The sequence below is a fragment of the Micromys minutus genome (genome assembly GCF_963924665.1).
Source record: "Micromys minutus genome assembly, chromosome: 14".
In the NCBI taxonomy this organism is placed as follows: Eukaryota; Metazoa; Chordata; class Mammalia; order Rodentia; family Muridae; genus Micromys; species Micromys minutus.
In genome coordinates, this window is record NC_137983.1 from 23698823 (window position 1) to 23713718 (window position 14896).

Genomic DNA, 14896 nt, shown 5'->3' on the forward strand with positions numbered 1-14896 from the left:
TATGGCCATGTACCCGTTAGTGATACCTTTATGTTCTACTGAGCACTCTGGGGTGTACATCATTTACCACCCTAAGAAAGCTTGGGTTTTGAGGGAAGTGAAATCATTAGTCAAATGTTCTCTTCTCTTTTTAGAACAAACCAAATTGACCCTTCATTAATAAGCCCTGTTACCTCTCCTCCACAGTATGGATTGGGTTATGTTAGTATTTAGATTTTTCTCACAAATGGTATCATTTTTTTGTACATCCTAATGTGAGAATGACTAATTCAAACTGCCTCTGCATTTATACATGGTCAGGTATGAAAGGACCCTCTAGGGCCCCACAAGTGTGTAGGTGTTGGAGAAAAGTTAGTAATAGGTAACATAATTTTCATCCATATGCTGAAACTCACTCATGGCCCATGACTAGCTGGGTTCTGGGCTCTTCCTCCATCACTACATCTGAACACAAAGAAACAGCCCATAAAATCTGTCCTGCAGATAAGCCTCCACATTTATCTGCTTTATGTACTGGCATCTTAGGCATTCCAGATGTGCATCTTAGGCATTCCAGATGTGCTGGTTCACTCACTATATCATCTGTTTAGGAGCCCACACTTCCAGCAGGGGCCCTACATGTGTTAGAAAGTCCCACTTAATACATTGATGACTCACTAAAGCGAGGTTTACTGTGATTGGAATTTAGTGAAATATACCCAGGTCTCTTCATTTTAATACCCATTATATTGCAGTGTCTTTGTAGTACATTGTATCAAGGGCTGGTTTCTCCAAGGCTGTTTATCACATTCGAAAACCTCTATGTGGTTAGAAAGCTGGAAAGTGTCACCATTTACCTGATGGCATTGTTTCAGGAAGCTGTCTACCTCAGGTGCCAGGAACACTTGATTTGGGATGCTTGTGTTACGGGGAGAGTAAACACATGAGAGCTTTCAGGGTTAAGATTTCATTGATTCATTAGGGACTGAAGTCTCCCGAGGCTGAGAGCTCTTGCCTGTTTGGAGTTTGGCAGATAAATTCTTGGTAGCCAGCTGTTTCCGATGTGGGTCTGGCTTCTATCACAGGCCAGCTCATTTGTAACAGGGTTGGGTGAAGTGGATTGCATGTCTGCTATTGGCCATTTACAGCTTTGAGGTTCAGGAACCATGCCAGAAGGACATGTGGCTATCAAACCTAGTTCCCAGAAAGCTGCAGGGGGCCTCCAACCCCAGGGTTTCAGGGACACCCAATTCTCCTATCACCTTATAATTCTGTCTAGATTGCTTTGCAATATAAAAAGTTCATAATGTCATATCCATTTTTCTTACCGAAGCACGTGGGGAAGAGATAAGAATTGGGCAGGGGGAAATGGAAGTGATTTAAAGGTGTGGTTAGTTCTTGACTGTTAAGAAAGATGATCTTAATGTTTAAAGAGAAGGCCCCTGAAATGACAGTGTGTCCCTTCAGTATCATGGCGGGGTACTGTTCAATGCACTAGCTTAAAAGTCACAAGACTCTGCTTATGGTCATTATTCAGGTTTCTGCAAACCTAGCTGTTAGCTAGCAGGAAACAAGAAAAAAATTTTTAAAAAAATTGATGGGGGGTAGGAAACTCAAAATTATAGTTTGATTATTCTCAATGGTATTGATATTTCTACATATAACAATATCCATTGTCTCTTCGTTCTTCAGGATCCTTTCTGTTCAGCTGTGCATTTCTCATATTCTCCTCACCAGCTTGATGTTCTCACTCCATCAGTAGTAGTTAAGTTGATTTGAATCTTGGCATAAATTTTGTCATGGTTTGTCTATGCTCGGCCCAGGAAGTGGCAGGATTAGAATGTGTGGCCCTGTTGGAGTAGGTGTGTCACTGTGGGTGTGGGTTATAAGTCTTTCCTTCTAGCTGTCTGAACGCCAGTATCCTGCTAGCATTCTTCAGATGAAGATGTATAACTCTCAGCTCCCCCTGTACCATGCCTGCCTGGATGATGCCATGTTCCTGCCTTAATGATGATGGACTGAACATCTGAACCTGTAAGCCAGCCCCAATTAACTGTTATTTTTATGAGTTGCTTTGGTCATGGTGTCTGTTCACTGCAGTAAAACCCTACCTAAGTCTCATAAATGGAGTGAGTGAGTACATGGTGCTTTTAATTGTGAAAATTACCTTGAACACAAATGTGGTTTTCAGATTCTGGCTTCTCTTCTCAATAAAGTTAACTCAGATGAATGGCAAAATTATCTCTAAACTTTCATTTCTCTGTCCCGTAAGTTGACCTGTAGTGACTTCTGCCCTGTAGTCTCATACATTTGAACTCAAAGCCTCCAGCCAATGGTGATGTTTAGGGAGGTCTAGGTGGTATGGTCTTGCTAGGGAAAGTGTGTCATCAGTGATGAGTTTTAAGAGTAAGGAGTCTCCCCTATTTTTAGTTCACCCTCTCTGCTCCATGGTAGTGGTTGTGATGTGCACTAGAAGCTTGCAGCTTGCTTCTCCAGCCACCATGTCTGCTGCCTGCTGCCTGCTGCCTGCTGCCTGCTGCCTGCTGCCTGCTGCCTGCTGCCTGCTGCCTGCTGCCTGCTGCCTGCTGCCTGCTGCCTGCTGCCTGCTGCCTGCTGCCTGCTGCCTGCTGCCTGCTGACTGCTGACTGCTGACTGCTGACTGACTGCCTGCTGACTGCTGACTGCTGACTGCTGACTGACTGCCTGCTGACTGCTGACTGCTGACTGACTGCCTGCTGACTGCTGACTGCTGACTCCTGCCTGCTGCCTGCTGCTGTGCTGTGTCTGCTATTATGGACTCTAACTGAATAAAACCATGAGCCAAATAAATTCTTTGTTCTTTACATTGCTTTGGTCATGGAATTTTATTTCACAACAAAAAAAGCAACAAATACTCTGTTATTTGGGTGCTAAATGAGCAGCTGTTGTAGTGCTGGACACAGAGCAAAAAGGAAGGAAGGAAGGAAGGAAGGAAGGAAGGAAGGAAGAAATAAAAGAAGGAAGGAAGAAAGAGAGGGACAGAGGGAGGAAGAAAGGAAGGAAGAAAGGAAGGGAGGAAGGGAGGGAGGAGGAAGGAAGGAAAGAATAAAGAAAGGAAGGAAGGAAGGGAAAAAATTTTAAATGCCTGCTTCCAGTAACACTTTATCACTTTGCCTGAGTGATAAAGTTTAGCATGTAGGAGAGTTTCATCCCTACTCATCAGGAGCAAGTTTCTCCACTCTCCTTAGCTAATCTATGGAGAAGAGGAACCTAGCCAATATACTTGAACTGGCTTCCTTTGACAGGTGAAAGGAATTGTCTTGTTATCCATCCACTCCGTTATTAACTTCAACAGTGACTGGGGTTCTGAGATTTGAGGTGGCCAAAAAAACTTCTCTGGAGCTGTATGTAATAGTTCAGAGGTCAACCAAAGTTCTTAGCTGATAGATCTTGTTGCTGCCATCCAGAGCTTGCTTTCTTTGCTCTTCTATGTTACTTATTGGTGTGCTGTTGTTACTTTCCATTCTGAACATTAACCTTGGACTCCATTCATGAAGAACGGCAGTTACTTTATCACTAAGATACCTTGCTTTTAAGTAACTTACTTAATAAGATACTTAAATTCTGGCCTTGAGCTCTTCCCTGTGGCCCAGACAGAACATGAACCTTTGAACCTTCTGTCTCAGCATACTTGGGATTATGGTCTTGTACTACCAGGCCTAGATTCTAGAGCCCCATTGAACTGGTTACATGTACAACCTGCTTGGCACTATGTTGGAAGCAGTTACTGCTCCCTGCATGTTGCCAGGGCTCCCTGGTTGCCTCCTGATTCCTCTTCTCCTACTCCACAAACTATTCTTCAGTTGGTCTTTAGCACCAGATACTTTTTTCCCTCACTGAAGCATGAGTTTCCTGCAAACAGAATTTCCAAGATTCATATCAAGTGATACGGCCTTGTGTTTTCGAAGCAGGGGTGGCATTGTGTGCAGGGGCCCTGCCTGCTGAGTCTTTATGTGTGATGACAGGACTCAGAAAGCACCAGTGGGGCTGGATGCTGCTGGAGACATAAAGCTGAATCCTTGTGAGATGGTGTCAACTTGACAAAGACCTAGACATATCTGCATAGAGCAAAACTGAGTTAAAAATATCAGCTTGGTCTACAGGCATGTCTGTGAGCCATTTTCTGTAGTGCTAATTGACATAGGAAGGCTCACTTTGGGCAGCACCATACCTGACAAGTTGCCACGTTCTTCTATGGTCTTTGCTTCAGTTCCTACCTCCAGGATGATGTTTGAGTTCCTGCCTACACTTCTCTTAATGATGGATTGTTTATAATTGTAGACTAAGGCAAACTTTTTCATTCTCAAGTTGCTTTTACTTAAAGGGTTTATGACAGCAATAGAAAATCAAACCAGGACAGATGGGGAAAACACCTATGTAACATAGTAAATAGAGAGGAAAACAGGTTAATGTGAATAAAGCCTTTTGTCTCAGTGCTATTGACATAAAAAATGTCAACTTTCAATTCTGTCTTTTCTTCTATGCAATAGAAGAAAATCATCTAAATTCAAAAGTAGCATCTTACATGTATATGGGTGTCTCAATGATCTCTCTGTCATAGCTATCCCATGTTATATGAATGATACAGTTTTAGAGCTGTGTATGTGTGTGTGTCTGAACACTTGTGTGTGGAAACTTCCAAATGCTTTTCAAATTATAATTAGGAATCTGAGATAGAGCTGAACCAAAAGAACTCTAGTGTCTGAACTTGCTGCACCAGGCAGGGCTATCTGATGGGAAACTAAATCACTCCACAGCATTGCCTTAACACACCTATCAAAAGAATTCGATTCCTTTACACCATATGCACAAATTCCTGAACAAGCTTTTACATGCAGAATGATTGTGATTGATCTAGATTGTTCTAATCTGGGTAAGACCGTCAACCACTTCATTCCCGGAGACAAAAGATTTGATTTTTGTATGAGTAAAATCATTGATTCACAGGCATTAATTTCTAGCCTGCTTTATAAGAAGGATAAAAGAAGGTTGAAGAAAGGACCTGTTTGTTTGTTTGTTTGTTTTTCCTCCCACTGCTTTCCTCAGTGGCATCAGGTCTTCCCACTCTCATATAATATTCCCTAGCTTAGAGATAATAAGCAGGGGGTTGGCATCTCCATTCTTCCTTGTCATTCCATAAAAAGAAAGGGCTTGGATTATGTTAAAAATCATCTTTCTACCTCCATGTAAAGAGATTGGTTTTAGCTGCCCTGTTAACTTGGCCAGTATGAAAACCCTCTCACGGCAGTTGTATTAGTCTTGCCCAATCCTTCTCAGGTCTACACTGTCAAAATCCAGAGGCTTTATCTAGGTTGCAGACTATGTGAATAACAGTAGGTGTAGTTCAAGGTCATTCACCTAGAGCTCCTACTCTATGAATGGTCTTTAGCTGGGAAAGCAGCACACCAGGCCATACACATGAAAATGTGCATATCCTGAGGCCAATTCCATGGAGTTGTAGCTCTTTGTGGCCTTTTCTTTCTAGAGAAACCGAGTCCCTACACACACACACACACACACACACACACACACACACACACACACAGACAGACACACACACACACACACACACACACACACACACACACACACACACACACACCACTACCACCAATCAGAACACCTTCCCTGTTTCTCCATTTCCCCATTTCTGAGATAAAGATGTGTCTCCTCCCTGGAGTCCTGTTATATTGTAATGTTGCATGACAAAGAAAACAAAAGAAAAAAAAAACACATATTTTCTCTAAAGGAAATAGAGCTCCCTTTTTTCTAGTGAAAGTTAGCTAATTAAAAATAAGGATGTCTGATTAACTTGTCCACCACTGGTCTGGAGCTCACATGATACTCTTTGCCATTTATCTGTGACCACTGAGTCGGATACAGAAAGTCCATCAATCTCAAACACATGAAAAGGGTGAGACATGTATAATACACTGATGAGCTGTTGGGACACTTGGAGGTGTTTGTGTGACAATTACGATCCAAATGCTCATCTTACTCTTGGCAGTAGGGTGTAGTTATGGATAGCATTTGGGTGATGCTGGAAGTAGCACTGAGTAGACACAGAGCAATTCTGAAGCCTCAGCCCTGTTCATTGGCCATGCGGGCTGTGCAAGTCTGCTTTGTATTAACCACAGCAACACAATATACCAGCTCCGCAAGCACATAGCTTTTTAGCCCTTGTGGCCAAGAAGAAGAAAAGAAAGAGAGAGAGAGAGAGAGAGAGAGAGAGAGAGAGAGAGAGAGAGAGAGAGAAGGAGAAAGAAAGGAAGGAAGGAAGGAGGAGAGAAAAAGAGAAAGAAAGCAGATGAGGTAGCAATTAGCATCATATAACACACACAATATAAAAGGCACGTGAAGAACATTTGCTCAAAAGTTCACCTTCCCCAGACTCTGCCCCTTCTAAATACCTCCAGAGACAAATTGCATGAACAAGTTTGTTTCTTTCTTAACTTTTAATATTTTGAAGCCATTTTCTTTTTAGCACATCAATTGTGCTAAACCATTTTTGTGACCCCTCTTGATAGGTTTCACGCAGGTAGCATGGTCTGAAAATCAGTATGGAACGGAATCCTCCTTTTCCCTTTGATAATCCTGGATGAGTAGCAATCACTCACTCTGGAGGTTGGGGTAGACGAGGGAATGAGTACCAGTCATTAGTCATCTCTGCACCAAGGCAACCTTAGACTATAAGGATGACCCAACTGCCGAGCAGATTCTTGGGTTACTTGGAGATATTCTCAGCCAATTGCTCATGCCTGTACCTGTTGGTCACCGGTGTGAAAGACAGTGTTAATCATTGCCAGTCTCTGCTGTTGGTACTAGGGACTCGTGCACTAGGTTTAGGAAGGGTGGTGTCACTGTGCCTCGCTGGAAGCCTGCTGTTTCTTTTAAAAGGATAAAGGTCTTGCCCCTATCTGAATAGTCTGATTCTATCTGTGTCTTCTGCTTTGACTCCACCTGGGAAACTCATTCAACAACCAAGATTATCTCAAGTCCAGCTCTAGAAGTGGGAGCTCCTAACAAGCTCAGACATCTCTTTGCTGATTGTTAAACCAAGCTTCCAACTGGACCCCAATATTCTGTTTCACTTGATGCTTTGTGTTTGATGTGGTAGTCAGATCCTCAAGAGACCCATGTACTATTAGAAGAAATGAAGTGAACTTTGCATGTCTCACACTCTGTGCCATTGTCCACATGCACAGTGTACCGGCTGGTTTTGTGTGTCAACTTGACACAAGCTGGAGTTATCATAGAGAAAGGAGCCCCAGTTGAGGAAACACCTCCATGAGATCCAGCTCTAAGGCATTTATTTTCTCAACTAGTGATCAAGAGGGGAGAGCTCAGCCTATTGTGGGTGGTGCCATCCCTGGGCTGGTAGACCTGGGTTCTATAAGAAAGCAGGCTGAGCAAGCCAGGGGAAGCAAGCCAGTAAGTAACATCCCTCCATGGCCTCTGCATCAGCTCCTGCTTCCTGACCTGCTTGAATTCCAGTCCTGACTTCCTTTGCTGATGAACAGCAATGTGGAAGTGTAAGCTGAATAAATCTTTTTCTCCCCAACTTGCTTTTTAGTCATGATGTTTTGTGCAGTAATAGAAACCCTGACTAAGACACACAAGAAAATAAATGTTCTTTGTTTTAATGCACTAATGTGCTTTGCCCATTTCACACATGAGTGTTGAAAGGTAATTTCTCCAAACTTCTGGTCACAAATCTATCCTTCAGGCAAAGGCTCATTGAAGTCTTTGAAATATAACTGCTCAGCAAATCATTGGTATGAGAATGCTGATGCTCACATGGTTTCTACATTGTCTAACAACACAAAAAGGAGATCTTCAAACCCTGGGGATTCTCTGTCTTCTGTTCACCATTTCCAAAAGGTTCACAGCTACTAATTGCCAGTACACCACATGACAATCATTACATAAAGGGCTCACAGACATGTCGCCTAAGTCCAGCTCTCTTAAACCTCATTAAATTTGCTATTTATCCAAGAAACTAGAAAGAGGGAAGGGAGAGATGGCCCCATGGGTAAGGGTGCTTGCCGGGAGATGGCGGCTCCTGAAGGTGCACATGCCTTTAGTACCAGCACTTGGGCAGAGGCAGGCAGATCTCTGAGTTCAAGGCTAGCCTGGTCTACAGAGAAAGTTCCAGGACAGCTAGGGCTACACAGAACAATCTTGTCTCTAAACACAAAACAAAACAAGAGTCTTTGCTGCTGCTCTTTACAGAGTTTGCTCTACAGAATCTATGTCAGGTGACTCACAATTGCCTACAACTCCAGTTTCATAGGCCCTGAGTCTCTCTTCTGTCCTCTGCAGACACCTACATCTGCTGTATACATGTACACACACACACACACACACACACACACACACACACACACACACATTTTTTAAACACAAGGAATAATAATGTTTTTGCTAAAAATTTGGTACACTTACTTTAATGAGTCTAGAGCGTCACTAACTGCATTCGCAAAGTTGATATCTGTTGGGACGGTTTTATATTCTAGGCAGTAAGTTGGTCTGACACCAAGAATCTCAACTTCACAGCCTAACAAGAAAAAAAAAGGAAAATAATTATTGTCTCCAGTACTTGGAGTAGAGCTAAGAGCCTATTCCATAAAATATACATCAGTCAAAATATTTTTGTACCTTTTCATAAACTAAAATAAGTTATTCCTGGTAAGTAGTATATTTAATTATAATTCTGCTTCCATGAAGTAGTATCTTAAATGCCATTCCAATGTAATATTGGAGTCTCTTGACAGAAATTGCCCCAATATTAACAATATAAATATTAATTAGCATACAAAAATCTTTTTTCTGTAGATTTTCCATAAATTCCATCTTCTAGTCTAATGTATTTTTGCCTATCCAAGAGACATGTGTTGTGTAGAATCTTGCAGCCATGGAATTATAAAACAAATATTTCACTATCTTGTGATAAAGAAAATAACTGGACTTTAGAGTTCTTACAGCAAGCCAATTTCACTGAGTTAAAGCAAGGGTTTTGATCTGGCTTTCCCTCTCCCAAAAATAAAAGAGTCAAAAACTTGGCATGAACCTGCTCAAGTTTTCTACTGAAGACTCTCAGACAAGCAGATGGAGTTGTCCTGAGGAAGAGACACTCAATCAGAGTATGTGAACACGCAACTGCAGAGGGGCAAGTCAGTCTTGATTTACAATTGTTAAGCAAATATTTATTGGCAGTTACTATGAACTGTTCAGGCAGAGGAAACAAAAGTGAATCAACCAGTGTCTCTTTCTCAGAACAGTCCAGAGTCTAGTCTTATGGGAAAGAGGGAAGTGTGTTCTGTGTGAAGCCGGTGTGCAGTGCCCACTTCCTAGGTGGTATAGGAATTCGGGGAGTAGTGTAATTTTCCTCCTGCTGGTCTTGCTTGTGTCCTTGTCCATGACATAGTACAAAAGACACAGCCAAGTCTATGGGGGATTGAGGTAGGCATAGGGTGGGACATCAAGACAAAAAAAAATCAATGTGAGCTAAAGTTCAGAGAACTTCTAAACAATTAAATCCATGAAATGCCAGACCAAGAGATTCGGGAGTCTAGCCGTGGCTCTTTTTTGCAGCTCAGTGAAAATGGCTTCTAAGTGGAAGTTAGTAAAAGTGGGGGACATAAATTATGGGGAAGGGCCTGCCAGGAAGCAGGTAGTAAGGCACTTTTGAGCACATCTGCTGGGTGGTTCCAATTGATGCAAAAGATAGCAGGGCAACTCTTAGGAAGACTAACTCATTAGTATGAAGGATGCGGATGTGCAAAAGGGTGCTGCGTGAATCACTAAAAGAAGAAAAAGAAAGCACTCATTTTTTAAAAACCAAATATCAAAATGCATGAAAATGAAAAGGGGGTGGGCTTCAAGAGACAAAACCAAGCATCTTCATTTTTAAAAACCACAGAAAGAGCCACGACTCTGCATAGACAGCTATGTATGTAGACTCCTGCTTACCTGTGGTGTATATGCACACACAGAGGGATCTTGGTAGTGTCACTACAAGACCTTGACCCTAATGGAAATCAGTTCAAGGTACAATGAATAGTCTGCCATGGTGAGTTTTATCTATAACCCTTGAACTGGGAAGGCTGGAGCGGGAGGATCAGGGCTTAAACCAAGTCTCACCTATTGGCTGAAAATGTTGGTAGCCAGACTGAGTAACGTGAAGCCCCGTGTCAAAGAATGAAACAAACAAACAAATAGAATGAATGAGATACGTGGAGAATTTGGGTGTTATTATCAATGGAGTGAATTCAATAGACATGTATATTTTATCTTGAGAGCATAGTATGTGATTCTTAAACACAATTGTTAGGCAAACTGAGCATATTCTGTTCCATAAGTAAAATCTCAATAATTTCCAAAAAGCAGAGAAGTTTCATGATTAATACAATCTGACCACAGGTAATAACATTAGGAATTTAATCATAATAGTTAACTAAAAATAAACCTAACCACTTACAAATTTGAAAAAAAAACTGTTATGTAAATTGACGCACAGGGGAAAGGAGACTTTCGTTGACAGGCCAGTTATTAACGACAGTGAAAATTCTATACTTCACAATGTCAAGTAACACATTTTCACTTAGGCCAGGAGAAAATCAAGAAATGTTTCCCTTGCTGCTATAATTTATTTCTCTTAACATGCTTGCCATTAAATAAAAATAGAAGTAAATACATTTAGAAATCGGGAGGTATTACCTAAGAGTTTCTGTATGACAGTATTTTTAAAAACTTTTTTTGCAGGGCTCAGGGATAGATCAATAAGTAAAGTCCTGGCCACAAGAGAGTGGAGGCCTGAGTTCAAATCTCGAGCACCCACATAACTAACAGATCACCATGACAACCTGCCTTTAATTCCACTAATCAGAAGTAGAGACCAGGTAGCCCTGGATCAAGCTGCCTAGCTTGACTAACCATACCTGTGAGATCTTGGTCCAGCTCAAAGACCTTGCCTCAAAGCGTAAAATAGAAAGCCATTGAGAAAGATTCTTGAGATCAGTCTCCAGCTTCCAGATATACACATGCATACATGTGTGAACATGCTTATACACATAACCACCACACTCATGTTCACTTATAAAAACATTTTGCTCTATTACATACTACAGGGGCATGCACATTCACAGTAGAAACAAAAGTGTCACCAAATTGTGAGTAAACACACACAAATACTTAGTTCATTCTGTTCTAATCTACTCCACAACTGTTTTTAAAGTTGATCAGCAAACCATGGGTGTTCTTTAGTGTCCATTATAGGTCATGTGTTAAAACAATGCTCACAACAGCGCCCTCTTACCACTGAGGATACCAGGATACTAGGAGCTACAGAGAGCATAGAAACCCTTTTGTAAACTCATGAACCATATCAGTCAACAATGGGCCACATATATGAGATGATGTTGCCTGGTTTGTATTAATATAGTCCTTGATGTTCAAAAAGGGGGTTGTCTAACATCATATTCAAGACATATTCTGTCTTCTATTGTACTGTACATAGATTAGATAGATAGATAGATAGATAGATAGATAGATAGATAGATGGATAGATGGATGGATAGATGGATGGATAGATGGATGGATGGATGGATGGATAGATAGATAGATGGATGATAGATAGATAGATGGATGGATAGATGGATGGATAGATGGATGGATAGATGGATGGATGGATGGATGGATGGATAGATAGATAGATAGATAGATGATAGATAGATAGAATAGACAAATGATCAGTATAGGTAAATGATAGGTAGAATAGATAAATGATATATACAGATGATAGATTTATATACATATAAATCTGCATATATGCATATATATGCATATCTCTATAGACATGCCTATAAAATTGGTCATAGTAAGAGATTAAAAATAATAAAATAGAACAATTACAACTATATCCTATAGTAAGAGTTATGTAATTATGGTCTCTTAGAGTATTTTGTATTTAAAGGAAGCATTTCATAATTTATTTCCCACCTATCCTTTAAACCACTACTCGTATGCTTTCACACCTTTATTGCATAAGATAAGAATTACTTGATTACAGCGCTGAGAACACAGTCCACCTGGAAACCAACATGGCTTCCGAGTGAGTGACTGTCTGGGGGGTGACAGTGCGAATGAACTTAGACAATGGAGGATGCTTCTCTGAGAAGAACCGAAGAGGAAGGGCATCATGATATTTTTATCTCACAAACATTGTACATATTAAAATTCAACAATCGTTTATTTCTTGAACTTTCCAATTAATCTTTTCATAGAGCATTTGACAAGGAGCCAAAAGCATGGGAAGGAAGGCCGTAGGAAGCATATATCTTGGAGTGGAGTCTTCAGTCATTTTCATCCGGTAAGGAAGAGGTTGTAAAACAACATTCTGGCAATTTTTATTGTAGTCCTGCTTGGCCTGATAAATCACTTTTAGGAACGCATTGTAAGAATACAAAGTCGTAAAGCCTAAGAGCACGATTATGTCTAACAAAATATGGGAAATAAACATAATACGGTGTCAGTTAGGACACATTTTGGGGGAGACTGTCTTGATAGACCATTTTAGTAGTAATCCACAGCGGAGTCATGTGAAACTGCCTTCCTCCCGGCCCATCGTTTCCTCTAGGAAGCCAGCCAGCTGCCCCTTCAGGTGGGGTTGCTCATGGGACCCAGTCCTGACACAGGTCCACTGAGGAGCTCGAGGCGGGGAGCCCTGCTTCCTTATGAAGGATACAGAGGTACTGTGGGCTCTGCCCTTCGGCTCTGGCGTGGAAAGTGGGCTGTGAAGAAGACGGAATCCTGGGCTCGTGGCAGCCTTCTTGAAGAAAACTGAGGCAAGAAGCAGGAATATTCCAAAGTCAATATACTGAAGGCAAGTGGCAAGACCCAGGGTATGCACTTCCAAAGGGACTCCGATAAGCATCGGAACCGCGTACAATTCTTCTCACGTGATCCAAACAAGCCTCTTCCTTATTAACTAGCCCGAGCTCTGTTATTTATAACAGACACTTCCTAATCGGTGAAATGAAGGGGATCTGGAAAAAAACTAAATATTTTCATTATGGCTCATTCAAATTGACCTCACGTTTGTAAAAACAAGTATCCGCGGTCTTTCTCAGATGAAACTAAAAGCTGATGTTTGAGCGATAACTTTGCGACGTCCTTCTAATCTACCAATTAGAACACAAAAGTTCCATTATGGGATGGCCGTATTTATCCACTCCACAGCAGCTGGACACTGGTTCGTTGCCAATTTTTAAATGGTATGGATTATGCAGACATAAATATTTTCACATATGCTCTCTGGTTCATCTAGGGGTGCGTTCCTGTTGGGATATGTCACTAGCAGACTATTGTACACACGCTGGAAAGCTGTCCTATGGCTTTGTTCCCATCCTTACTTCCTGACAGGGCACTGTTCCGCTCTTACCAACGTTTGGATTTGTTATTTCTTTTTAAAATTAGCCACTTTCCATTTTAGTGTGTGGTATTTAGTCAGGAGTAAAGTCTGTGAAAGCTTCACGGAGGCTCAACCTGTCCCTCCCCGGCAGCAGCCACGAACCAAGAGTCCTACTGTAGTCTGCCTGTGCCTAGTAGAGCTGGAGTCAAACAAGCCAAGGACAGCTATCAAAAGAGGTGATGGTATTCAAATACTTCTGGCCAAAATAACAAAGCAAAATGAGGAATTTTGCAGAGAAAGCAAGGGTTTAGACTTTAGGTCTTTTCTGGGGGTGTTGTTTGGGCTTTGTTTGAGGAACTTGCCCCTTCCAGAGAGCCCGAATCTCCAGCAAGGACCAGAGAAGCTGAAAACTGCATTGTACTTTCAGTAACTGGACTGAAAGTAAATCTCGCCCAGCAGGGGCACTGGCGGAGGCCATTTTGAAAACTCTCTTCTCAGTACTGAGTCCATGGCGCTTGGTACTCAGCACTAGGCACTTGGGCCCTGCGCTCAACAGAGCATCATCAAGACGCCATTTTCAACAGGACTCTGAAGCCCGAGACTCGTTGTGAATAGCATTCTTGGAAAACTCTTATCAAGTGTCACAGGACTGTATGCTGCAACCTGGCCAGCAGGGTACTGCTAGACAGAAGAAAGCAAGAAACAAAAACAAACAAACAAACAAAAAATGTAAACCAAACAAACAAACTAAATCAGAGCTGCTAGACTCAGTGTGCTGGAATTTAACTCAAGACAAAATCTGCCCAGAAACTTTGACACAGGCTCCAAGCAGCATTCCAAACAACAGGAATTACCCAGCATTGGAAACCAGGCTTCTGAGAAATACCCGAAGGCACGACACGTGTTCAAGACCCCATTCCTGAAGCTGCCCATGAACTGGACTGAAGACAAGAACAGGCCCACCCATTACAAAAGAACTTGTAAGAATCAGAAAGACTTCTGGGGACTCAGGGGAGGAAGGGCAGCTCTCTTAAGGCTGAATCCAGCAATTAGGACAGACAGCATTCATAGGCTGCATCCCCTCAAGAGCTCTCTCCTTCAAAAGCTCTTCATTGTTTATTTAATTAATAGCCAATATCAATGTAGCAGGTCTTTCTCCCCATCCCTTCCTTTCCCCCTCCACTCCCCATCCCCTCCTCTCCCCTCCTCCTTCTCCTCTCCTCCCCCTCCACTTTCCTCCTCTCCTCCCCATTTCTCTTCGCTTCTCTGGCTTGATTGGTAAAGGTCTCTTTATGTCTCAACATCCTGAGAGTTGTGACTGCAGCATGTCACCCAATGGCAATTCCTACCCTTCTTGTTTCTGTCTACCATTAGCCTGAACTGCCTCACCTCTGTCTCTCCCACTCTGACCCCACTGTTCATGGTTCTGTTCTCACTTCTACTTTACCTCTACCAATCCAATACTAC

General features: G+C 41.9%; 1 protein-coding gene across 1 annotated transcript in view; it reads right to left on the minus strand.

Moving 5' to 3' along the window:
• Positions 1-14896, minus strand: part of ENPP6 (ectonucleotide pyrophosphatase/phosphodiesterase 6) — a gene marked incomplete at both ends in the record, with an annotated part of 88691 nt that overhangs the window by 18008 nt on the left and 55787 nt on the right. Inside the window, one exon of the mRNA XM_080928617.1 lies at positions 8464-8575. Coding sequence (XP_080784743.1) covers positions 8464-8575 — 112 coding nt within the window. The remainder of the gene's footprint in view (positions 1-8463; positions 8576-14896) is intronic.